The following is a 23,334-nucleotide window of genomic DNA, read 5'->3' on the forward strand; positions in this document are numbered from 1 at the left end:
CACTCTTGAAACCTGAAGATGTGGAAGGGCTGAAATAAAGCAAATCTGTTGGTAATAATTTCTAATTTCTTTGCAGGTCTTAGAAATGCTGCAGAGGTTTAAGGACTCCAACATTAAACGGGAACGAGAAGTGTTTAACTGTATGCTGAGGAACTTGTTTGAGGAATACCGTTTCTTTCCCCAGTACCCAGATAAAGAGCTGCACATAACAGCCTGCCTCTTTGGTGGGATAATAGAGAAAGGACTGGTTACTTATATGGCATTGGGCCTGGCCCTGCGCTATGTTCTTGAAGCCTTACGAAAGCCTTTTGCATCCAAAATGTACTATTTTGGTATTGCTGCACTAGATAGATTTAAAAATAGGTGAGTGTGGTTTTTGGTAATACTTGTAACAGTACACATAATGTCTTGTTAACCTTGAACCTGCTCTAATTATGCAGTACAAGGTTGCTTATATGTGTTATAAATTTACACATCTCAACTTCAGGATTACTTTAGCGATAATGCTGAGCTGAAACAAAATGTGCTGACGTGCTAATTAAAGGGTGACTTTTTTAAAATCAAAATGTTCACTGTGGGACAAACTGAGATACTGAAATTGTAGTGGACTTTGTTTATAAAAAAAATTCAGTGAAATGTTGAGTTAGATGAAGTCAGCTTGTTAGAAATGGGGTGAATGTAATTACTCTTTACAGTTGGATTCTAATGGAGTGCTATTTGCACTATTCATTAAAGACTGGCTAGGAACTAAGCTCTAGGACTCTGGTTTTACACAGAAATCTCAAGTATGGTGAAATAGCTCAAAAAAAGTGCTTTCTCAAAGCTTTGAATGGATTGCAGATAGAGGAAACTCTCAAGGCAGGCTGCCATAGTAGGCAGGATTGTACACCCATGGGAAAAAAATCCATTCTGCAAGGAGGTACTTGAACTTGAAAAGTATTAGAAAGCTTCCTGGAATTTAATGACTAGAAATGTGTGCACCTGAAGCGTGGACTCATAAGCAAGGAGCATGTTATCTTCTGTCCTTATTCTTCTTTTATAGTTCATCTGCCCTGCAGCATTTCATCTGTAGTAAAAGCTGTTGCTTGCGGCATTCATGCTTGGATATTGTTTTGTGGAGTTAGCTGAACAGAATGAGTAAAGACACTTGAGGCGGACATACTTGAGACTTAGCCACCATCTTACTCCTCTTAAGAACCATTTTAAGTGGGACCTAAAGATTTTAGTCTCAATGACTAGTAGCAGTGTGTAGCATTCATAAGTGGAACTATAATACTTGGTGTGCATAGGTGAAGCTTCTGTCTTGGGTGTTAGGGGCAGTCTGGTTTGCTGTTTAAAATGCACTGAGCCAGACTACAAATTACTTGCCCAATAATCTTACTGCAAACACTGAATATAAAAGCAATTGTGTGCTCGGTCAGGAGTATCGAGATGTAGGATAAGATGAGTTGCTGTGAATAAACCTTGTGTTTTGCTGTTAAATGAATCCATTTCAAATGGGTTTTGCAACAAAAAGTACTTTGTAGAAAATGCTTTGTTTATAGCACAGCTGCTGTAAGCAGTCCAGAAGTAATTCTGTGGTGTATTATGGGAATGACACACCAGTGTTATATTTGTATTTCTCTGTAATACTGTTTTTGATCTGGGCTTGTGTTTCTGACTAACGCGTTTTTTTGTCTGACAGATTGAAGGACTATCCCCAGTATTGTCAGCACTTGGCTTCTATTAGTCACTTTATACAGTTCCCACATCATTTACAGGAGGTGAGTGTGTTCTTATTAGCACACTAGCTTTCTATGATTTCAGATTCTTTTGAGCAAATTCCTGGTTTCCTTTGGAAGAATAGTCTGTGCTGTCACAACTTTAGATAGGGTACATCCACAGAATCTTTTTCTTAGGTTTTCTGTGGGGTGGGGGGGACAGGTGATGGTGGTTATCTGGTACCTCTTCTATTTCCATAAATCTGTTAGGGTTGCTTATGTTGAGATAACTGCCTGAATATAACTGCATGATCAACCAGTGCACATGGGTATGGCCAAAGGTTTTAAAGGCCTTCAGTGGATTCATGTTCCAGTCCCTTAAGGATTTGGGAGTTCTCTTCTAAATTAGAGGGCATTCAGCTGGGTTTATACAGTTTCATACTCAAACCTGCTAAAGTAATCCAGATGAAGGTGAGAAAAACTTCATTCCTGAAGGTCTGATCAGAGTAATGGAAATACTGTGTAGTCCAAGGAGTAAAAGTGGTGGTGATCATACAGTGTCTGCCTTGAAGGTGCTTTCATTGGTAGAAATACAGAAAAGCTAATGCCAGTGGCAGAGCTTGAGAGCATAATCTGAATAAGGAAAAATGTTTAGCTGTAACATTAAGGTAGAGAGGCCATCTACTCAAAGCTGCAAAGTCCAATAGCAGTGTGTTTCACTAACAGGTTTCAGACCATATCCCTTAAATGATAGTATGTTGTCTGATGTTACAGATTTCTGGGTAAATGTATTACAGTAGGGAAGAAACTTCTTTCTACTATGGAGCTACTTTAGAGGATGTAAAGACTTAGTTGGACACTTCAGAACTGTGCTTTTGCTTATTCACTGTGAACTTCTAGCTTGACTGTTTATATGTAGCTGCAGGAGTCCTTGCGGAAGACTTCTTACCTGCTTTGTAACAAGGTTCTTTATAATCACGTTTCTCTTGTGCTCTTGCCCCTCTTTTGCTCTGCTATCCCAGGCCTGCAGAGATGGGGATTTCTGGGTAGTGCTCTGTAAAATTTTAAGGATGTAGAGCCTCTTGACACTTGGTCAACCTGTTGAGGTCAGAGGTAGAGCTTGAGGCTCTTCTCCAATAAGAAAGTAAATAGTGACAAGACAGGCTTTATAAGGGTGTTCAGTTGTCTTGCAGGTTCCCTTAAGGGCGTTAATGTCAAGTATTTGGAAGATTGTTGGCAAACCTTTACTCTGCTCATGCTAAAACTCAGCCTGTAGTTCTCTTGCTGTGTGTGAACTTTTGTATGTGCTTGTTTACCCTATTTTAGTACATAGAATATGGACAGCAATCCAGAGATCCTCCTGTGAAGATGCAGGGTTCAATCACCACCCCTGGAAGTATTGCACTTGCCCAGGCTCAGGCCCAGGCCCAAGTTCCAGCAAAAGCTCCTCTTGCTGGCCAAGTCAGCACTATAGTAACCACCTCAACCACCACCACTGTTGCAAAAACCATTACAATCACCCGACCAACGGGAGTCAGCTTCAAGAAAGACGTGCCGGTAAGCATTCTGTCACTCCAGTGTTCTTACTGGAGTAGCAAAGGAGTTAAGATGCTGATCTGTGTTGAGTACATGGAGACAAAAATCTAATTTAATTTCTATACTACAAGTTTTCAAACTGTAAAACAGTTGAACACTTGAACACTTACTGCACACTAAATCACATTTGACCTACCAGTTCTAACTGCGTGAGGTTTTTCAAATCTTTAGTCACTTAGGTAAACATATCTCTGAACTGCTAGTCAAAGTTATTACGGGGTTGGCAGATTGATAATGTTGGCTATTCCACAGAAAGTGCTGGGGCACGCTTGGTCCCAAATGTACGCTGAGCATGCACAGAGCTGTTACTGTGTGATAACTAATGCACTGTAAAGTCAAGCCTGTCTTGCTTCCTGGTACTGTCTTTGTATAGTTCTCCTAGAAGAAGCTTTTCAAATTCAAGGAGGCAGAAGCCAAAGGTGGCTGAAAATGTTGTGAACAAACTGGGGGACAGTTCATAGTGTAGCTGTTAATTTCTTTCACACCTGATTATGTCATGTAGATAGCTGTTAATTTGAGGTGGTTATAGTTTCCAATTTTAAACTCAAGTCATGACTGATATTTCAAACTATCTCCTTTCCCATTAATTGCAGTGTACCAGGTGCTAAAGACCTTGGGTTCAGACTTGCAGCTGCAGGGACATGGCTCACATTCTATTGACTTATATTTGGCATGCTTTCTCAGACACAAACCTGGGGGATTTCTCCTTCCCAAATCAGCACTGAAGTGCTTCTGGAGACTCGCTACTGTACTATGTACCACTCACTATTGTACTATGATTTTTCTCCAGGCTAGTAGGGTATGCAGGCTGTTAGCCTAATGGGTGCCATTGCAGTGGCACCTATTATATATGAATGTAAATGATAGAGGTTTTTTTGTACAGCAGCATTCTTCTGCTGAGTGTTGATCATCATTTGTAGAGTAAAAAAAAAAAAAAGAAAGAAAATCACATGGCTCTGTTAGTGTTGCTGAAAATGAATCTGAGACTATAGGTGTCACCTGATAAAGCTCAATTCTTTTTTTTGCTTGACAAAACAGAGCAAAAGTTTCTTTTGATGTTGCCTTTATGTAGTGTCTTATTCTTAACTTCTTGTTCTCCCTTCAGCCTTCCATTAATACTACCAATATTGATACGCTGTTAGTAGCAACAGATCAAACTGAGAGAATTGTGGAACCTCCAGAGAATGTCCAGGAAAAAATTGCTTTCATCTTCAATAATCTGTCTCAGTCAAATATGACACAGAAGGCAAGTATGGAAGAACACTAGTGAAATTATTTTTATGTATTTCTGAAAGTCCATTCTAAAGTGGTGAGTGATGATGTTTCTACAGAAATTCCAACTTGCAGAAAATTAGGAAGGAGCACACTGTAAAGAAATAATAGTTTCCAACGCTTTTTGCTTGAATGTCTTTAGAGATACAATTTTTCAGGGAAAGGTGAGATGGGTAAAAGATAGCTGGTTTTAATCTTGCTTTCTCCTACAAGTTTCCTTGTTCCTGTATAGCCAGATCCTTTATATTAAAGTATTACATGTCAGCAATGCTTTGTTTTCAGGAAAGCATGTCCAGCAGATGCCCAGAATAACCACTGGATAGTCCTTTCTGATGGTTTTTGTCATTTGAAAGAACTGAAAAATACTAATGCTAGTTTCTGAAAAACATTAATACAAGTTTGAACAAAAATTCACATTGTAAATGGGCTGGGTACCACTTAATGTTGCAAGGTTAAGCTGATGGATTCTTGTATTTCAAGCTGAAATTCAGGGAATTTTTTCTGAACTAGTAGAAATCTGCAGTACTGCTGCAACCTGTGCTATCTGTCTTGTGGACAGATGGCTTTAACGTAAAATGCTGACATTTATTTTGCAGTTATCTGGTAAAAAGCTGAGAAGTGGGGGAGAGGTAAACTATTATGCTTTGCTGATTTTGATTGAGTCCTTACTGGTTGACCAGATCTTTGGATGATGAGACACTGATTTCAAAGCATTATTTAAAAAAAAAAAAAAACACAAAAAAAAAAAACCAAAAAAACCCAACAAACCCAACCTTTCTGTTAAAAGCAATTGACTGACCATGACTATGTGATGGTCAGAGATGACCCCAAAAGTTTTTGGTCATCTTCTCATATCTTCTATGGTGTGCTGCTTCTTTTGTATGGAGACAGGTTGAAGAATTGAAGGAAACAGTGAAAGAAGAGTTCATGCCTTGGGTATCACAGTATCTTGTGATGAAGAGAGTCAGTATTGAGCCTAATTTTCACAGCTTATATTCAAACTTCCTTGACACACTTAAGAATCCAGAGTTTAATAAAATGGTTCTGAATGAAACCTACAGAAATATCAAGGTGAGTAGCACAAGTTTTCTAATACTTAATAGATTTAAAGATTTAGGAGCATGCTGTTCTCCTCACGCTGCTTGCTTAGTATGGTGCTGATCTTCAAATATGGAATATCATTCAAAAATCTACTTGCTAGCTTACTATTAAACTAACAAGTTACTTTTATGAATACTAGGATTCTTCTGGTTTCAGTCAGGAATGTACCAAAGACTTAATTCAAATTGTATAATGAGAGGGTAAATCTGCATTTGAGTTCATTTATGTAGGTTGACTCTAAATTTGTGCGAGGCTTGCAAATTATAACCTAGGGGAAAATTGCTTATGGTCTAAGTTCTTTTGTGCAGGGAAAGTATAAAGATAAGAAAACCACACTCTGCTGTTCTGGTCAAAGAACAACAAAGGGGAAGGGGAGAGTTTAGGAAGTGGGAGTGTAACAACCAAAATTCACTAGAGGGCAAAGATGATGTGATGGGGAGGAGGAGGGAGAAGCGGCAGCCCAGAAGAGATGAGTGGATGAAACAAGTTTGTCAAGCAAGCACTACTTTTAAACCTGTTGGTGGAATTTCCTGACCACCGTGGGTTACGCTGTAGTGCAAAAGAATCTCCTGGCTCTTCAGAGCATAGCTGACCTTGCTCTGTTCAGCTGATGCTTCTCTGAAGCTAAGGAACAGAACTAACAGCAGAATACTTGTGACATGATTTAAGTCTGGAAATTAGAATTAAACAATTTCCCGGGAAGTGCAAACTGTAGCCTTCAGGTCTGTGATGAAGCATTAAGAGGAAGCATTGCCTTCACAAGTTATACTTAGTGAGTAGTCGTAACAGTCTTGACACAGTAAACAGTGAGGTCTGGAAAAGTGTAATGCTTTTTGATCCTCTTGAAAGAAAGGAATTTTGAAATCATTACAGGGCAGATTTATGGGGTGCTGCCTTGAAGCAAAGACTGCTCTTGAGTATCTCTGTAATGTGACTGTAGCTCAGAACTTAATGTTCTAAAACTTTACATTTTAAGTCAGATCAGCTGTTGGATTTTGTTTTGAATCTGATTATCTTCCAGTTGTTGCTCAAGTTGCTTTTTTTCATTAGGTGCTACTGACATCAGATAAAGCGGCAGCCAACTTCTCAGACCGTTCCTTGTTGAAGAACCTTGGTCACTGGCTAGGAATGATTACGCTGGCTAAAAATAAGCCCATCTTGCACACGGTGAGTTTCTGTCTTTACGGATTTGTTTGGTATGAAACCAGGACAAAAGTAGAATTGCGGAGTGGGTCATTTAAGACTTATAAATATTTTTCACATCAGAAAAGTTAGTAGTCCTTGTCAAGTGAAGTAATTAATCCCATGTAAAAATGTATATCTGTAAGTCTTTGTTCAAAAAGTAACTGCTGCTTAGCAGTCTAAAATTCAAGGACCATCTTGACTTAACCTTGCCAGTATGTCCTATAAGGAAATAGTGTTTAAGTGGAATTTTTGCAGTGTGCTTGCTTTTCTCTCCACCGTCTTCCCCTTTTCAATTGTTGATGGTATTTTTCAGGATTTGGATGTGAAATCACTACTACTGGAAGCATACGTTAAGGGACAGCAGGAATTGCTTTATGTAGTGCCATTTGTTGCCAAAGTCTTAGAATCCAGTGTCAGGAGTGTGGTAAGTGACTTTGTTCTGACAGAGTTATTGCTCAAGTGGCAAAGTAAGTATTGCAGAAAGTAATTAGCTCTCTTCACAAAGTGATAACTGGTTGAATTTCATGGCAAGAAAGAAAAGGGATGTAAGGGCTTAAAGTGAAGGAGTTCTGTTGTGAGGGAAAGTGCATGGCCTGTGCCATTTTTTGTAGCCTAAATTGAACTGAATTGTACTCTGGTATCCCTGAATGGAACTCTGTTGAGAAATGGAAGGATGCCATTGAAGTGGTTATAGGATCTAGTTTTTTTAATTCTCCCTGCCCCTCTTTGACCCTGGTCAACTCTTGTCAGTTCTGCTTGACGTAGAACTGATCTCTCAGAAGGACCAAGTCATTGTGTTTCTAGTTTAATGTTTAGCTAGCTTCCTAATCTAGTTCCAGTCAAACAGAATACTAAATTCAGCCTTAAGTGCACCTGTACAAATTTTTCCATAGCTGTATGCACACATGTTGATATTTCAAAAATTTCCAGTCATAAGTTATTCAAATGATTTAAGATGTTTGTGTAAAACTGCTCTCCTCTTTGTTTTAGGTCTTCAGGCCTCCAAACCCATGGACAATGGCCATTATGAATGTTTTAGCTGAGCTACATCAAGAACATGATCTAAAAGTAAACTGTTTTTCTTTTCTATACCTACTGAGTGTGAGATTTTCTTGACAATACCAGTCAAGAAGGATGTTGTGAAGGACCAAATTTTGCTTCTCACTGCTTTAGCATGGGGAGAATTGGGCATTGCTTAATTTGGTAGAACTTGGATGAAACTCTTCTCCTGTGAGGTCGGCATGCAAGATATTTGTCTAATCCTCAGTCACTATTAAAGCCTCTAAAAGGCATGGGGTTAGAATGGGAAGCTTGGGAGTCGAGTGGCCCAGTAAACGTTTCGGGTATTTTCCTTGTGACATAACCTAAACTAGAATTGTTGTGCAGTTGAATCTGAAGTTTGAGATTGAGGTGCTCTGCAAGAATCTTGCACTAGACATCAATGAGCTGAAACCTGGAAGTCTCCTGAAAGATAAGGATCGTCTGAAAAATCTGGATGAGCAACTGTCTGCTCCAAAGAAGGATGTGAAGCAGCCAGAAGAGCTACCACCCATCACAACTACTAGTAAGTACATTTCATATAGAACCCAGAACCACACTATAGAAGTTCAATTAAGACAGGTTATGCTATTGCAAAGAAAAATGTGAAGCTGCATAACGCTGGTGTAACATTGCTGAATGCTTGGGAGCACTTGGATAGTTTTGTAACAGAAGTAGATGTACAGAGTTTGGAGATGGAAAGGGAGTGGAAGCTATTCTGAGGACTAATTCTACACATGCTGTGTTTAGCTAGCTACTCCTTAGAAGGGAGTGAAGCAGGATGATCTATTAACAAGACATCAGGGGCTAAACTCTGTTGTAACAAACAGCTCTGTTAATATGTGCTGAAGCTAGTTTGGTACTAATTGGGAAAATGGAGAATAAAAATTGCTTGATAAGTTTAGGAGGCTTCATGATCGAACTGCAAAATTTTTGTTTCTTGGTCACTTGCTGGTTTAAATGAAAATTGTAAACTTCTGTTATAAGCATTTGCTCTTCAGTAATGGCTCAATACAAATATTCTTGTATTCTATAGCTGCTTCTACAACTCCAGCTACCAGCACCACTTGTACAGCCACAGTTCCGCCACAGCCTCAGTACAGTTATCATGACATCAATGTCTATTCTTTAGGAGGGTTGGCTCCACATATTACCTTAAATCCGACGGTAAGTTTTAGAGCTGATTTGGTTTGCTAAAAGAATTCTTGCCACCAATATTGCCACATCTCAGCTAGTGGGAGCAGCATTTGGTAAGTTGAAGCCATTGAAGAGTCTCTTCTCAAAAGTAATGGGGAGGGTGAATGCTAACAAGTAATCAAATGGAGAACTTCAGGGGTGGTTAGTAGCTATACTAGCTAACAAAATTTCACATGGTCAAGTGATTCTTTGCTGTGACACTTACATTAGTATCCAGTTTATTTCTGGCAATAAGTGTCAGTTGAGATAGTTGCTATCAGGACTCAAGCCTAAAAGGAGCTTCTCTGCTCCTTAAGAGCAACTTAGCTCTTAAGTTAGTCTTTGCGTTGTGCTCAGCTGCAACTTTGGAAGAAAAATGGTCGTACGTCCCAGTTTCAGAATTATCAAACTGATATTGTAATAGCTGCGTGTGGAACACAGGAGTGCTGCACTGTAGACAAGCTGTGACAGTGAACTTAAAAGTTTTTCAGAACATGTGAATGTCTAGGGTAGATGGGATTTTTTATTCTCACTTAACTTTCCTAATCTTCCTCCAGATTCCACTGTTTCAAGCCCACCCGCAGTTGAAGCAGTGTGTGCGGCAGGCGATAGAACGAGCAGTGCAAGAGCTTGTCCATCCGGTGGTCGATCGGTCCATTAAGATTGCCATGACTACCTGTGAGCAGATAGTGAGGAAGGACTTTGCACTGGATTCAGAGGAGTCACGAATGCGTGTGGCTGCACACCATATGATGCGTAACCTGACTGCTGGGATGGCCATGATTACCTGCAGGGAGCCTTTGCTGATGAGCATAGCTACCAACTTGAAAAATAGTTTTGCTACTGCACTGAGGGTAAGAGTCGCATCATCTGAAGCTTATTTCCAGCTTATAGGACTGTAGACATCCAGCATTAGCAAATCAGTTCTCCACACTGTAGACTTGTTGATTGATTACATGGCTTAACTAGTGTGTACATGAATTTAGTGGACAGGTTTCTCGTGACTTGTGGAATTATAGTGAAAAAAACTGTGCTGAAATAACAGCTCATGTCAAACACTCTTAAGCTGGTAAAGTGGATCTTACTATATTACACACAAACTTCCTGACTACCTTTTTATTTTGCGCCAGTGTTTTCTCCAGTTTGATCACGTTGCAGAAGCCTTGAAGTATGTATCTTTCTGTGGGTTTTGAGGTAGAAAAGCTAGAGTGGGGAGGACTGAATTGATTCTGGGACTTTCTGGTGGTGTCTTGGATTGTCTCAGTGAGCATGTATGTTTCGGGCAGGTTTTATTTACTTGTGGTGTTAGCAGATATGTAGCTAAGATTTTTCTGCGTGGCTTGTTAATTTGTTGGGTTTTCTGGAGGATATTTTCAGCTCTCTTCATGAATAAAATTTGAGCTGCAGTGCTAGCTTCCCCTTCTTGGCTAAACAAACACAGTTCATGAACTGCTGGCCAGAACAGTAGCTGCTACCCAGAAAACTGTCACTGAAGAACGTGTGTAGGCAGAAGTCATTCAAATTTTGTAGAGGGCTTGGTGCTAATGTATCATGGTGTGTGTAAAAATGTCATGAATGGTATGAAAATGTAGCAACATTGTAGTCAAGTTTGCATTTTTTTTGTTGTTTTTTTTTTTAATTCCTGAAGATGTGTAAAATTGATACGGGGCAGGTTATAATCAAGGAGGTTTTCTTAAGGAGTAATTATACAAAACATTGCGTTGCAGAAGAAAGTGCTGTACAAGACATCAAAAGATTCACATCTGGCTTAAGCAGTGTAGTTTTCAGGAATTAATGAAGTAGGGGTAGATCCTGATGGACTAGGAAATCCTAGTAGATTAGACTGTTTGTGTTTATATGTGTATACCATTTCCAGTGGGAGTTGATGCTTTGCACCCTGGAAAATAAGTCCGTCTGTTCAGGGTTCTCTTAAAGCAGACTCCTGAGAAGAGAAGAAGAAAATCTGGATCAGAAAGGGAACCCACTGAAAAAGGTTTACAACTACTGTTATGCATTGTTAGCGATGCACCTCTATCTTCTGATTACAACCTAGGAAGCATAAAAACTTTTACGCTGTGATGTGAGGCTTGCTTTTCCTGCATTAGCATCTGTTGTATGTGCATTAGTCTAAAGCAGAGCTTTATTTCTATGCCCTGGAGATAAGTTGGTGGAGAAGATGGAGAACCTCCTGCTGTTTTGTTCCTTGTTGAAAGCCTTTACTGTTGTCTTGCCTACATGTTTTATTCAAAGCTATGCAAAATTAAGTTTATTATTGTATATTCCATGCAAAGAGTGCATTCCTAAGAGCATTTCTTCTTATTGCTGGTTTTCCATATAGGCAGTGGTGTGGATTTTAAGGCTAGCAACATACAGGGGAAAATTTACAGCTGTCACTGATTATTGTGATTTTCAATAGGCAGCCTCCCCACAACAGAGGGACATGATGGAGCAGGCAGCAGCCCAGTTAGCGCAGGATAACTGTGAGCTAGCATGCTGCTTTATCCAGAAGACGGCTGTGGAAAAGGCAGGCCCTGAGATGGACAAGAGGCTTGCAACTGTAAGTATGGGGCTGCTGTCTTTTATAAAGTATTATATATGCTCATATATATTCAGACTCAGTGTCTAAAATTCAGTGTGGTGTTTGGATTTTTTCCGCAGGAATTTGAGCTCAGAAAACATGCTAGACAAGAGGGTCGTCGGTACTGTGATCCTGTTGTGTTAACTTACCAGGCTGAGCGGATGCCAGAACAGATCAGGTTAAAGGTGAGGGTATTAACTGTGCTATGTTCTGATGCTGCTCTTCTCCCCATCCTGATAACAAAAAGTAGATGGCACAGCTTCACCTAAGCAATCCTGTTTATTTTTAGTCTTGTCTAACAGTGCAACAGCTATTAGCTTGATTAGTAATGGAAACACATGAATAAGTTGCTCCAAAATGGGTGTTCATACCATTTTCTTCAATTTCTTGAGGACATTAAAAGTCCTGTCTCTTCTTCTGTGCTGTTCCTTTCACTGAAAGATGGCTAATCTGTTTTGCTGTCTTGTCTTTTTTATATTTTATTCCCTTAAAGGACACATCATGTGCTCTCAGCAGAGCATGACTTTTGTGCATCAGACACACATGAAGCCAGTATTCAGTTATTCCTGTTTCTGGGAATGTGAGTTGCAGCTGTAGAGCAAAAATGCTCCTGTTTGGAGGTGTGGCAGGAGAGATAGGACCTCAGCACAGAGCAGCTAAATCCTACTTCTTGATGTCTAGGCCACTCTGTTTAAGAATGTGACTGAGCAGCTACCTGTTACACAAACTGCCCTCATTTCTTACTGCCACAGTGCTTAACAATGAGGTTAATGCCTGTTCTTTTCATTGCAAAGGTTGGAGGTGTGGACCCAAAACAGCTGGCTGTTTATGAAGAGTTTGCACGCAATGTCCCTGGCTTCTTGCCTACCAATGACTTAACTCAGCCTACAGGATTCTTGGCTCAGCCCATGAAGGTAGAGATTTCTGAATTAATTGGCTTGAGAGTACTATAGCCCTTTTGGTGAATGTTGTAGAACTTGTGTCCTTTGCTAAAAGACTAGTAAGAATCAGGCATTTGTATTGCTTGGGAATAGTGGTTGAAAGATTAATTAGTTTTGATGTCAAACTAATGGCAACATAAAACTTATATCCAGTCTTAGAGGTTTTTAACCCAAATTGGGACAAGATCTGCAAGTTATGATTTACTACATGTAGTTTTAGTAGCAATGAAACTTTTTATTCAAATCTCAGGTTACTTTTTCAGGAAGGTCAAGCATGGATTTTGAGATAATGAACAGATTTTTGTATACATACTTGGTTTTAAGGACTGCTAGAATTGCTAGTTATTTCCACAGCTTAATTTGCTCATATTTGTGTATTTAAAATGCCAGCATAACTAACCACAATACTGTAGAGGTCTAAATCCTGGATGCTATAATTTCGGAAGCAGAAGAGCCAATCAGTATTTGAGTTTCACAAATACAATCCTTGCAAAAATCGCTCATTCCCACCTTCTCTTAAGCAGCAAGCTTGGGCTACAGATGATGTAGCGCAAATCTATGATAAATGTATGACAGAACTGGAGCAGCACCTGCAGTCCATTCCACACACCCTGGCCATGAATCCTCAAGCTCAAGCATTGCGCAGCCTCCTGGAGGCAGTGGTGGTGGCTCGTAACTCCCGTGATGCTATTGCTGCACTTGGACTGCTGCAGAAGGTGAGTGTTAACAACTCTTCTCCTGTAACAACTCACCTGGAGTTTATTACTCATCTGGTTTGTGGATTATCTTGCTGGTGACCATGTATCTTCATGCATCCTGTGGAACTTGCTTGGTGAAAAACACTGAACAATTGCTGTCTTTGGAAATTCATTAAAAAAACTGGACAAGGGCCTTAGTGTTCACTTGGTGTATTGTACACACAGTGGCCAGGCTGCTGTGGAAAGAAGCAAGTACAGAATCCTGGGACTTAGGGGAGTTTTGTTCAGATCTGGCAAGTAGAGAGCTATTGCACTCCAGAATAGTCCTTGATTTCAGGATGATTTGGAGGCTAAGATGGTGTTTGAGTTGCCCTTGAAGGTGGATAGTGTTGAGCATAGTACTGGATTTATAGTGGCACACTTGGGGATTGTATTTTGCAGTAACTGTTAAATGAGTATGCATGGTGGGTTGACCCTGGACAATGGCCAAGCATCCATCCAGCTGCTTGCTCATTCTGCTCTCCTGCAGGACAGGGAGAAAATAGAGGCAAGGCAAGATGACTTGTTCATCCAGATTATGACAGTTTAGTAGGGAAAGAAAAAGCTGTGTGCACAAACAAAAAGATTAAAATCGCCACTTTGCATCAGCAGGCAGATGTCTAGCCACTCCTCAGAAAGCAGGGCTTCAGCACATGTAACATTTGTTTGGAAAGGCAAATATCATAACCATGAATGCCCCTCTTCGTCGTCCTTTCCCTGAGCTTTTATTGCTGGACATGATGTCATACGGTATGGAATATCTTTTTATTCAGTTTGGGTCAGCTGTCCTGGCTGTGTTGCTTCCCAACCTCTTGCCCATCCCCAGCCTACGCACTGGTGGGGGAGGCAGAGTGGGAAAGAGAAAGCCCATGATGCTGTGCAAGTGCTGTTCAGCAATTGGCAAAACACTGGTGTGTTGTCAACACCGTTTCAGCACAAATCCAAAGCACAGCACCATATGGGCTGCTATGAAGAAAATTAACTCCAACTCAGCCAGAACTAGTAGACTATGTCAGGTGGAATGTTGTAGTGAGCTCGGCAAGCTAAGCTGGCATCAGTGCCTGTGTAGTAGTGCAGAGCAGAGTGACAGATGTGGAGAAAAATCCACCTGAGTACAGTGGAAGGATACTGAGCTGTCTGCGTAAGGATCCAAGAACAGTGGCAAAACAGAAGTAACTGAAAGCTGGAGGGAGGCTCTTTGTTCTTGACTGATCGTGCTTGTACCTACTAAAGGATCTAGTCCTGACTAGGACTCAACCAGGTAAATGGTGCTGCCCTTGTAAGACTCATTTTCCATTTGCTATAGACTAGCACAGATGCATCTGAGTGGTGCAGCTCTTTGTCTAAAGAACCTGAGAGCTGACCTCTGGCAGGTTCTGTAAATTTTCTTTCATGTAGTTTTTCATGAGCCATATGCAGAATTGCTCAGGAGGAGGCATTGACTTGCAGAAGCTGCAGAACAAACTAATGTGGTCTTTCATACTATTTGGTGCTTATATAAAGCCAGTGGTGCATAAAGGGACTGTAGGCTTGTTTGTGGTAGGACAGCTGTGCACAGTGAACATATAGATGCCATAACAGCTGGTAAAATCTCACATAGTCTTATCAAGGGGTCAGCACAATGACTAAATTGGTTTATGCATGTCTGCCAAGTCTTCTGGTGATAATTTGCTGATGTAATTTGCAGAAGATTTGGAAGAGGACTTGTTTTTTCCTCTGCTAACAGGTTGCATCTATTCTAGGCTGTAGAAGGCTTACTGGATGCCACTAGCGGGGCAGATGCTGACCTCCTGCTTCGCTATCGTGAGTGTCATCTGCTTGTGCTGAAGGCTCTGCAGGACGGCCGTGCATATGGATCTCCATGGTGTAATAAACAAATTACTAGGTCAGTTATGAGACAACAGGAATATTGATGTAGCTTTCATCATCTTTTGGGAGTTAACTGTGTTACTGTGAATCACTTGCCTGTTAATATTTTGCATTACTGCAATTTGGACAGACAAAAAATAACTAGCTTTTTTGTCAAAAAGATGTGATAATGCTGCTTCATCCTAGAACATGATGGGAATCTTTAATGGAATTAAGTATTAGAGATGGTCTGGGGTTTTTTCCGCATTTTGTATGTCTCTATGCTGTCACAAACAATGTGACATGGCATATGCCTGCAGCAGAAGCACTAGTACTTTAGCTAGGCAGATGTGCCGCTTTGTCCTCAGAAGGGAGGTGTCTTATGCTGAATGAACTGAAGCTCTTGAAGAGCTGTTGTGACCAGTTGTGCAGGGCAACGAATGCTTGAGGCTGATGACTGTTCTGAACTCAGACATTACCTTAGAGAATGCTTAGAAGAGTCTTCTTTTGGAGCTGAGTAATGAATCACAGTGAATGGCACAGTTTCTGAAGTATTAGATTTGAGTTGCTTCGCTTAAACTGTGTTGTTTAAGTACACTTTTTAAGTTGTCCAATTCTTCAGGTGCCTGATTGAATGCAGAGATGAGTACAAGTACAATGTGGAAGCTGTGGAGCTGCTAATCCGCAATCACCTTGTTAACATGCAGCAGTATGACCTTCACTTGGCTCAGGTAAAGGGAACCTGCTCTTTTGGAGGAGAAGAGTTACGGTCAGTCCACTGTAAGATTTGCGGTTGAACTTTAATTGCCTTTGTTACATTGACAGTCAATGGAGAATGGCTTGAACTACATGGCTGTGGCATTTGCCATGCAGTTGGTAAAGATCCTGTTGGTGGATGAAAGAAGTGTCGCCCATGTAACAGAGGCGGATCTGTTTCACACAATTGAGACGCTCATGAGGATTAATGCTCATTCCAGAGGAAATGCCCCAGAAGGGTGAGATTTGAAATACTGTGCAATGTATTACTTCTCTTGTGCTCACTTATGATTTGAATGTTATATAGGCAATGTCTCATATCATTCAGTCATATGGCTTTAAACTTTCTCTAGGGCTGCAGTCCTATGTTAGTTTAAACTGTCACTTATGTAATCGTGCTGATTTTATGTCAAAATAGAGGCAGCTGCAGCGTCACATCAAACTGAATGCTTGAGCAGGAAAATATTTCTATGCACTGTGCTCCAAAATACCATGGTACTGTGAGAAACTTGCTTGAATTCCTGCTTTATCGCAAATTTAGGCAATATTCTTACCTGTTTTAATCTTAAATGTCTAGGTGTTAATTTGTTTAATCACAAGCAATTCATCAGATTAGACCACTCTTTCTGTTTCTTTAGACAATTTTGTTTAGAGTCTACAAAGCAGTCGTCCACTAATCTCACATGGCTTGTGTATCCACCAGCAGCTGATTGGGCAACAAATGTTGCCACAGCATCTGGAAATACTTGTGGGACTTGCAGGCCTCCTGTTACTAAGGTGGAAGCATTGCTGCTGCGTTTGAGGAAGACATGGGTTGGAGCTTGGAGAACTCTGGACTGCTGTGAGAGCAACCAGCAGCTGGCTAGTGGTGGTGGCAGTGGCTGCCACTACTAACACAACTGCTAGTGGGAGGTCCCAAAACAAAAGTCCTTTTGTCTGCAGTTGGTGTTGGTAGACTGTCTTTGCTGTAAGACTTGATTTTCACTGCAGCCGAATTTAGTGCCCCAGTCAGGCTGTTTAGCACTGGCATCTCCCTATTTTGGAGCATTTTAGGGCTTCCGAAGTCTGCAAAAGTGAAATTATTTCTAGTGGTGCTTTGTTGCAGCATACTGCTGTGTGACTTGGAGTGGAACTTCGAAGCTTGTATGACTTCAGTGTTCCTTCTTTCATCATAGAATCTGCTTTCATGACTTATTTCTGCTATTTCATTGACGACTGGGAGATACAAAGATTTAGTATAAGAAATAATTTGCTTGCTTTCAACTACATTTGACTGAGCTTCCAGTTCCTGCACCTTCTGAGGGAGGAGAAATTCTAACTTGGCTCTTGCTCTGGTCTGTTGCATTAGATTACCTCAGCTGATGGAAGTGGTCCGATCAAACTATGAAGCAATGATTGACCGTGCTCACGGAGGTCCCAATTTCATGATGCATTCAGGAATTTCCCAGGCCTCTGAGTATGATGATCCACCAGGTCTGAGGGAGAAGGCAGAGTACCTGCTGAGGGAGTGGGTGAACCTCTACCATTCAGCTGCAGCAGGCCGTGACAGTACCAAAGCATTCTCTGCGTTTGTTGGACAGGTAGAGCTTTTGGAAAGAAAGGTGCTTTTTATTCAACATAAGTAGGGTGTGATGCTCTCCATTTTAAAGCAGTATTATAACCATGTTAGGCATCCTTTTGAAACTTTCAGGTGTGTGGCAGTTGACTATCAAAATTTTGTCTGTTTTTCATGGTAAAGTTCTGTAGAAACCCCTACTCTTCAACAAATCATGTTCTTCAGATACTATAGCAATAAGTTGTCAGTTCAGACCATGAGGTTTGGGATAAGTCTGGTGGGAAAAGAACTACAGCTGAAATAGCTGTTGGGAATAGTTCTGACATGCTCTGTGTAATGAAGCTTGACTGGTGTTGCTTCTTATGGGTAACAGTAAAAGCTCTGATAGCCTATGGAAGGAAATTGCTAATAGATATGACATGCAGGTGAATTGCTTCAGTCTGTGTGAACAAGGGAATCCTTTTTCTAACTGGAATCATTAGAGTTGAGGAAAAACTTGAAACTTCGTTAGCTGAAGTGGTGCCTAAGTTTAAACAGCCTCCCAACATTTCACTCCAGGGCACCTGAACAGGTGTGATGAACAGCACATGTCTGCCTTTCAGGTGTGACTGAGAATGGAGATGCCCTCAGTAGCCAACATGTGTGGTAACAAACTTCATGTGTGTATATATATATATATATATATGCAGTCATCTCCCTAAAACTGTGTTCCTGGCAGCTCCTTGACTGCAGCTGCAAGGAAGCCCCTGACTTAGTCTGTTTGTATTGTGTAAGTTTCTATGTTAATGACAGAAATGCTACAGATTTTGCAGCTACTAATGAAAAGAAGTTCAAGCTACAAAGTATGCATGAAGATCTTGACTGATGCAGTGATCTTTTTTCATGTGATTTTAGTGTCCTTGTGTGATGGCTTTTAGCCAGCTTTCTGTTGGTCTGACTTCTACTGCATAGCATCTTTTTTGAATGTTTTTAATGGGTCCTGTATTAAACCCTATTTAAAAAAAAAAATTACCTCTTCATGTGACCTTACTCCTTTTTATACCTTAAAGTATGCTTATAAAGCTTACTTCAGTATAGTATACTCATAATAGTCAATGCACTTTTGTCCTGCTTCACTCTTACCACACTTGTTTAGCTTTTGTACCTATTTGATCGGATTTGAAATAGCAATTGAAATATATTGAAGTGCAGTGTTTATATATAATTTTTTCCTTACAGGCTTTAGCTATGGGTTTCAAAGGAGTCATTTTGTAATAACTGCATTAAACAAGGTTTTATTACTGAACTTAAAAGACCATAATTTTGGCTGCTTTAAATTAAGTGTTGCTTCCTTTCCACTAGTCTTTAGGAGAACAAGGAGCATAGAACTTTGAAGGCAGATACCTGAATTCCTTTTAAAAAAAGTTTCTCCAGAAATACTAGAAGTTCTCCAAGAGTTAGCTGTATATATAGCTTCATGTCTGTGCAGTAGGAGTTTAGAAGTAAGATGCCTTATTCAAAACCCAGAGGTTTTCTGCAGTGTAATTTGTTTCCTTTTGATGGCTTTAATGCTGTGGGTAACAAACAAAAGGAGATCTCTTTTTTTTTAATATGTATGTTTTTAAAAACAACACCCCACTGCAAAACAAAAAAAAGCCCACCCGGTCTTTGTCTGCATGTAATGTTCCTGTAAGGAAAATTCACTCTGCAAATGCAGTTTGCTTCTACAGAATGTTGCTGCAAAGTAGTGATGGTTCCTGAACTAGTAGCTGAAGTTTGCCCTTCCCGGAGCTTGTACGCCCCTGTGTGGGCTCCTGAATGCCTGACAGACTGAACTGCTGCCACCTCTTGCTGTCCTTCATGCAAGGTTGAGTGCTGGTGGCAGAACTGATAGTGAAACAGGCTCCTCAGCTATGCTGATGGTTGAGAAGAATTGGGATCAAAAAGTCTATTTGGGAGTAAATGTCTTTGCTAAAATTGCATTGCCACCCTCAAGTTGCCTTGAAAATACTCATCTTGGGCAAGACTAGCAGAGAGAGCTTGCAACCCATCTCTTGAGAGTGTGGTAAAAATTGAGCCAGGCAAGGTGGGTGCTTTGTAAAGTGTGTGTTGGTTGAAGTAAGTTGTAAAATGAACTTTCTGTGGTTACGGTGCTGAGGTTTTTTCCTTTCCTGGATAGATGCACCAGCAAGGAATCCTGAAAACAGATGACCTGATCACCCGCTTTTTCCGTCTTTGCACCGAAATGTGTGTTGAAATCAGCTATCGTGCTCAGGCTGAGCAACAGCATAACCCTGCTGCCAACCCCACCATGATTCGAGCCAAGTGCTACCACAATCTGGATGCCTTTGTGCGACTTATTGCGCTGCTAGTGAAGCACTCTGGGGAGGCAACCAACACAGTTACAAAGATCAACCTCCTGAATAAGGTTGGGAGTGCTTTTTGTACTCATTGCATTTAAAGTGCATAATCAGGTGTACCTTTGCTGATAAACGTGAAATGTAGACCTTAATGCAGGCTTCTGCTGAAGTATCAGATGAGGACTTTGATGGGTTGGTCACTGAAATGATAAACTGTCGAGTGGAGCATGAGGATGCCAAGTGGCTTTCTTATGCACAAAGATTTCATATCAATCAAAGCTGAAACTCACCTTTGTGCCTTGAAATGAAAAAGTCAACTGCTGTTTTTCTGAGGTATTAGAAAGTGTGGTTTAAGGTTGGTGATTCTGGGGTGTCTCCCTTGATTTTTATGAGGGCCTTGCCTATACTCTTACACTACTTGGTTTATGGCTAGATGGTCTTAGGTAGTTAAGACCTTCCAATGCTGTGCAGTGAGTCATTATGATGATGATCCATGGGACAGGGGGAGCAAAGTATAGTGGTTGGGAGTTGCTGATAGAGATTATAATATTAATTTACATAATGCTTCCAATAACTAGGATTTTTGATTCTTGTTAGAATCTACCAATTTTTTTCCTTTTTTTTCTTTTGCTAACGGTTAAAGTATTATTTATAGGCTGACTTGCAAAGTAATTCTTGCTGTCACCACTGAAACGTCTTGATCTCTTTAGGTTCTTGGTATTGTGGTGGGAGTTCTTCTGCAAGACCATGATGTTCGGCAGAGTGAGTTTCAGCAACTTCCTTACCATCGCATTTTCATCATGTTGCTGTTGGAATTAAATGCTCCTGAGCATGTGCTGGAGACCATCAACTTCCAGACACTCACAGCTTTCTGGTATGTATTTGAGATTGGCCACAATCCTCATCCTTTCCTGGTAGGATCAAGATTTTTTGTCTGAAGCCTATCTGACTGTTCCTTTGTGGTGGCTTAATCACATTCAGAATAACTGGTTCTATAGACTGTCCACTTGCTTGTTTTAAGGAAGATGACTGGTAAAACCCAAGATGCTAAAATGCCTTGCTTTTAGGGCTGTGTATGTTTTCCCTCAATGTTATGAAAAGCAATCTTATTGCTGTGCACTTTTAACCTGCTCTAACTTTTCTTTCAGTAACACATTTCACATCCTGAGGCCTACAAAAGCTCCAGGTTTTGTTTATGCCTGGCTGGAACTGATCTCCCATCGGATTTTTATTGCAAGAATGCTGGCACATACACCACAGCAGAAGGTGTGGCTGCAGTTTATCTCTTCTGAATTAAAAAGCTCACACGGATGCTTATCTGGTGTGGTGCTGTTTCACATCTCTTGAAGTGCACTAGTAGCATGGCTGTCCTGTTTCTGTTGTCTTCCATATTCATGGTAATCTAACTGCATGGAGGAGAGTCTTTGTGTCAATAAACTATAGAATACAGGGTGAATTGAATTTAATAAACATGCCTTTGTCAAAATCTGGAAGAGCTGTAGTCTAGACCGAATGCTGTCAACTCAGTATGGCATGTTGAGTGTTCCAGAAACACCCATAGCAGATGATGTGTGGCTAAAGCCCTTGAAATGAGCTGTGCCGCACTCACTGCTAGAGCTAGCAGGAGGACATAACTTTGATCCAGGTTTATGTGAAGACCAATCTAATTACTGTTTTGAAGTTAAGGTAACTGCTCTTCATTGCATGTTTTCCACCTGCTGTTTTTTTTCTTTACAGGGTTGGCCTATGTATGCCCAGTTATTGATAGATCTTTTCAAGTACTTGGCTCCTTTCCTTAGAAATGTGGAACTCACCAAACCTATGCAAATTCTTTACAAGGTAAAAAAATCTCAGCTACTCCCAACCAAATTTGTCTGAAAGTAGAGGTGTTCTGGTAGCAAAGTAAGATTTACTGTTCTTTTCTTTTATAACTTATATCTTAGAGTTAAATGCAAATCTGGTGTGGGACAGAAACAGGCTACCTTCCTAGATTAATTTCTTCCTGTTAATGTTAACCACATGACACAGAAGGGTGGCTCTGCAAGCTCTTGGGCAGTTTCAACAGTTACACACCTCTTTTATATTGTATTTTATGTCACAGGGCACTCTGCGTGTGTTGCTGGTCTTGTTGCATGATTTCCCAGAATTTCTTTGTGACTACCACTATGGGTTCTGTGATGTGATCCCACCTAACTGTATTCAGCTAAGGAATCTGATCCTGAGTGCCTTCCCACGGAACATGAGGCTTCCAGACCCTTTCACCCCCAATCTAAAGGTAGGACTTACTTTCAGGAGTTTGATAATTGGAAGCTTTAATGCTCCAAATACTCTTTATCCAGTTTTCTTGGTGGAGACTGTGGAATTTGGGGAACAGTTTAACTGATACTTGAATTAATGCAACCATTCAAAAGTTAACAGGTAATTTGAAACTTAAGTGACATAGCAGCTAGCAGAACAACATTTTTGGCACCCATAGATACTTGGCTTGCTTGCAAGGCTTCATTGGTACCTGTAGATACTTGGCTTCCTTGCAAGGTCTGTGCAGGTTCAACCTGAAAGGACAGGCTCTTGAGACTTGTGTTACATGAGAACTGCATTGAGAACCTAGCTTTTGCATGGAAAACCAGAGGGCTTTCCTTTTTCCAAGGGGAGCCTGACTTGATGGTGTCCCTAGATCTGATTAGCACATGGTGTTGGAGCAAAGGTGTTTTTATCATTGTACTGTCTTATTTGTCACTGAGAAACAGACTACTTAAGTAGTCTTTGTGGCTTTGCTGTTTGAAAATTCAGCCAACAGTTTGTGTCTTGTTTTTTCAGCTCATGCTGAATTGCATAGCTTGTACTCCACAGGATGCATGGTGACTGGAGTTCATTTAACTAATTGTTGAAGAGCAGGTGTCTGAGCACTATGTGATTGTAAATACTTTTTGATGAGAAACACGGATGCTATCTTCTCTTGAAAATTATGAGATAAACCACTGAAGTAAGCCTCTTGCATAATGGGGAGAGACTTTGACAAGTGTTGATGTTGTCTAAGTCTTTGGGCACATGCCAGTCTCCTAATCGTGGAACGATTAGAAGCAAACTTTCTCACACCACTAAAGCATTGTCCTATTGTTCTTCCTTGCCTGAGCTGTGCAGGGTAATGGGAGTGAAGCTGCAATACTCATTCAGTTAGTACTTCTTGAGACTGAAGAAGGCTGTTCTTGACTTGTGTGGATGTTTGTACTTTTTGAAACTACCAAACTGGCTTGAGTGTAGATAGGGAGACTTCAAAGGCAGTGACTGAATTCCCCTATGGCCTTTGCCCTTGAATTCTTTTATCTTCTGCTCTCGATTCTTTGAGACAGTTATTTAATGAATTTGCACATTAGAGACCAAGTTTCTTCTGAAATCTGCAAAAGTCTAGTGTTCTTTTTCCTTGCTGGTAGGAGAAAGTGATCAACAGCAGTAGTTGATGTAATATCACTTACAGATCTACTTTTGCAATTTGTTCCTTTAGAGAGATTGCT

At 40.5% G+C, this 23,334-nt stretch overlaps 1 protein-coding gene and 1 non-coding gene across 15 annotated transcripts in view; both read left to right on the plus strand.

The window, feature by feature from the left end:
- Positions 1-23,334, plus strand: part of CNOT1 (CCR4-NOT transcription complex subunit 1) — a 59,640-nt gene that overhangs the window by 32,866 nt on the left and 3,440 nt on the right. For 4 of the 14 annotated variants that reach the window (XM_075040423.1, XM_075040426.1, XM_075040425.1 and 1 more), the window contains exons 21-44: positions 77-363; positions 1,685-1,763; positions 3,027-3,257; positions 4,402-4,542; positions 5,460-5,639; positions 6,720-6,836; positions 7,168-7,278; positions 7,845-7,922; positions 8,241-8,418; positions 8,929-9,059; positions 9,626-9,922; positions 11,485-11,625; positions 11,727-11,831; positions 12,441-12,560; positions 13,109-13,303; positions 15,067-15,209; positions 15,795-15,903; positions 15,998-16,167; positions 17,277-17,529; positions 19,642-19,890; positions 20,533-20,696; positions 20,971-21,088; positions 21,560-21,661; positions 21,924-22,097. In XM_075040423.1, the coding sequence (XP_074896524.1) occupies positions 77-363; positions 1,685-1,763; positions 3,027-3,257; positions 4,402-4,542; positions 5,460-5,639; positions 6,720-6,836; positions 7,168-7,278; positions 7,845-7,922; positions 8,241-8,418; positions 8,929-9,059; positions 9,626-9,922; positions 11,485-11,625; positions 11,727-11,831; positions 12,441-12,560; positions 13,109-13,303; positions 15,067-15,209; positions 15,795-15,903; positions 15,998-16,167; positions 17,277-17,529; positions 19,642-19,890; positions 20,533-20,696; positions 20,971-21,088; positions 21,560-21,661; positions 21,924-22,097 (3,873 nt within the window). Of the gene's footprint in view, positions 1-76; positions 364-1,684; positions 1,764-3,026; positions 3,258-4,401; positions 4,543-5,459; positions 5,640-6,719; positions 6,837-7,167; positions 7,279-7,844; positions 7,923-8,240; positions 8,419-8,928; positions 9,060-9,625; positions 9,923-11,484; positions 11,626-11,726; positions 11,832-12,440; positions 12,561-13,108; positions 13,304-15,050; positions 15,210-15,794; positions 15,904-15,997; positions 16,168-17,276; positions 17,530-18,041; positions 19,155-19,179; positions 19,548-19,641; positions 19,891-20,532; positions 20,697-20,970; positions 21,089-21,559; positions 21,662-21,923; positions 22,098-22,639; positions 23,320-23,334 lie in introns of those variants that run through there. The other 10 variants (XM_075040430.1, XM_075040432.1, XM_075040431.1 and 7 more) reach the window with 7 other exon arrangements.
- On the plus strand, positions 6,168-6,306 carry LOC142037491 (small nucleolar RNA SNORA46). The gene has a single exon (XR_012652398.1). It is a non-coding gene; the product is annotated as a small nucleolar RNA SNORA46 (small nucleolar RNA).

This window comes from Buteo buteo, chromosome 11, assembly GCF_964188355.1.
Source record: "Buteo buteo chromosome 11, bButBut1.hap1.1, whole genome shotgun sequence".
NCBI classification, from domain to species: Eukaryota; Metazoa; Chordata; class Aves; order Accipitriformes; family Accipitridae; genus Buteo; species Buteo buteo.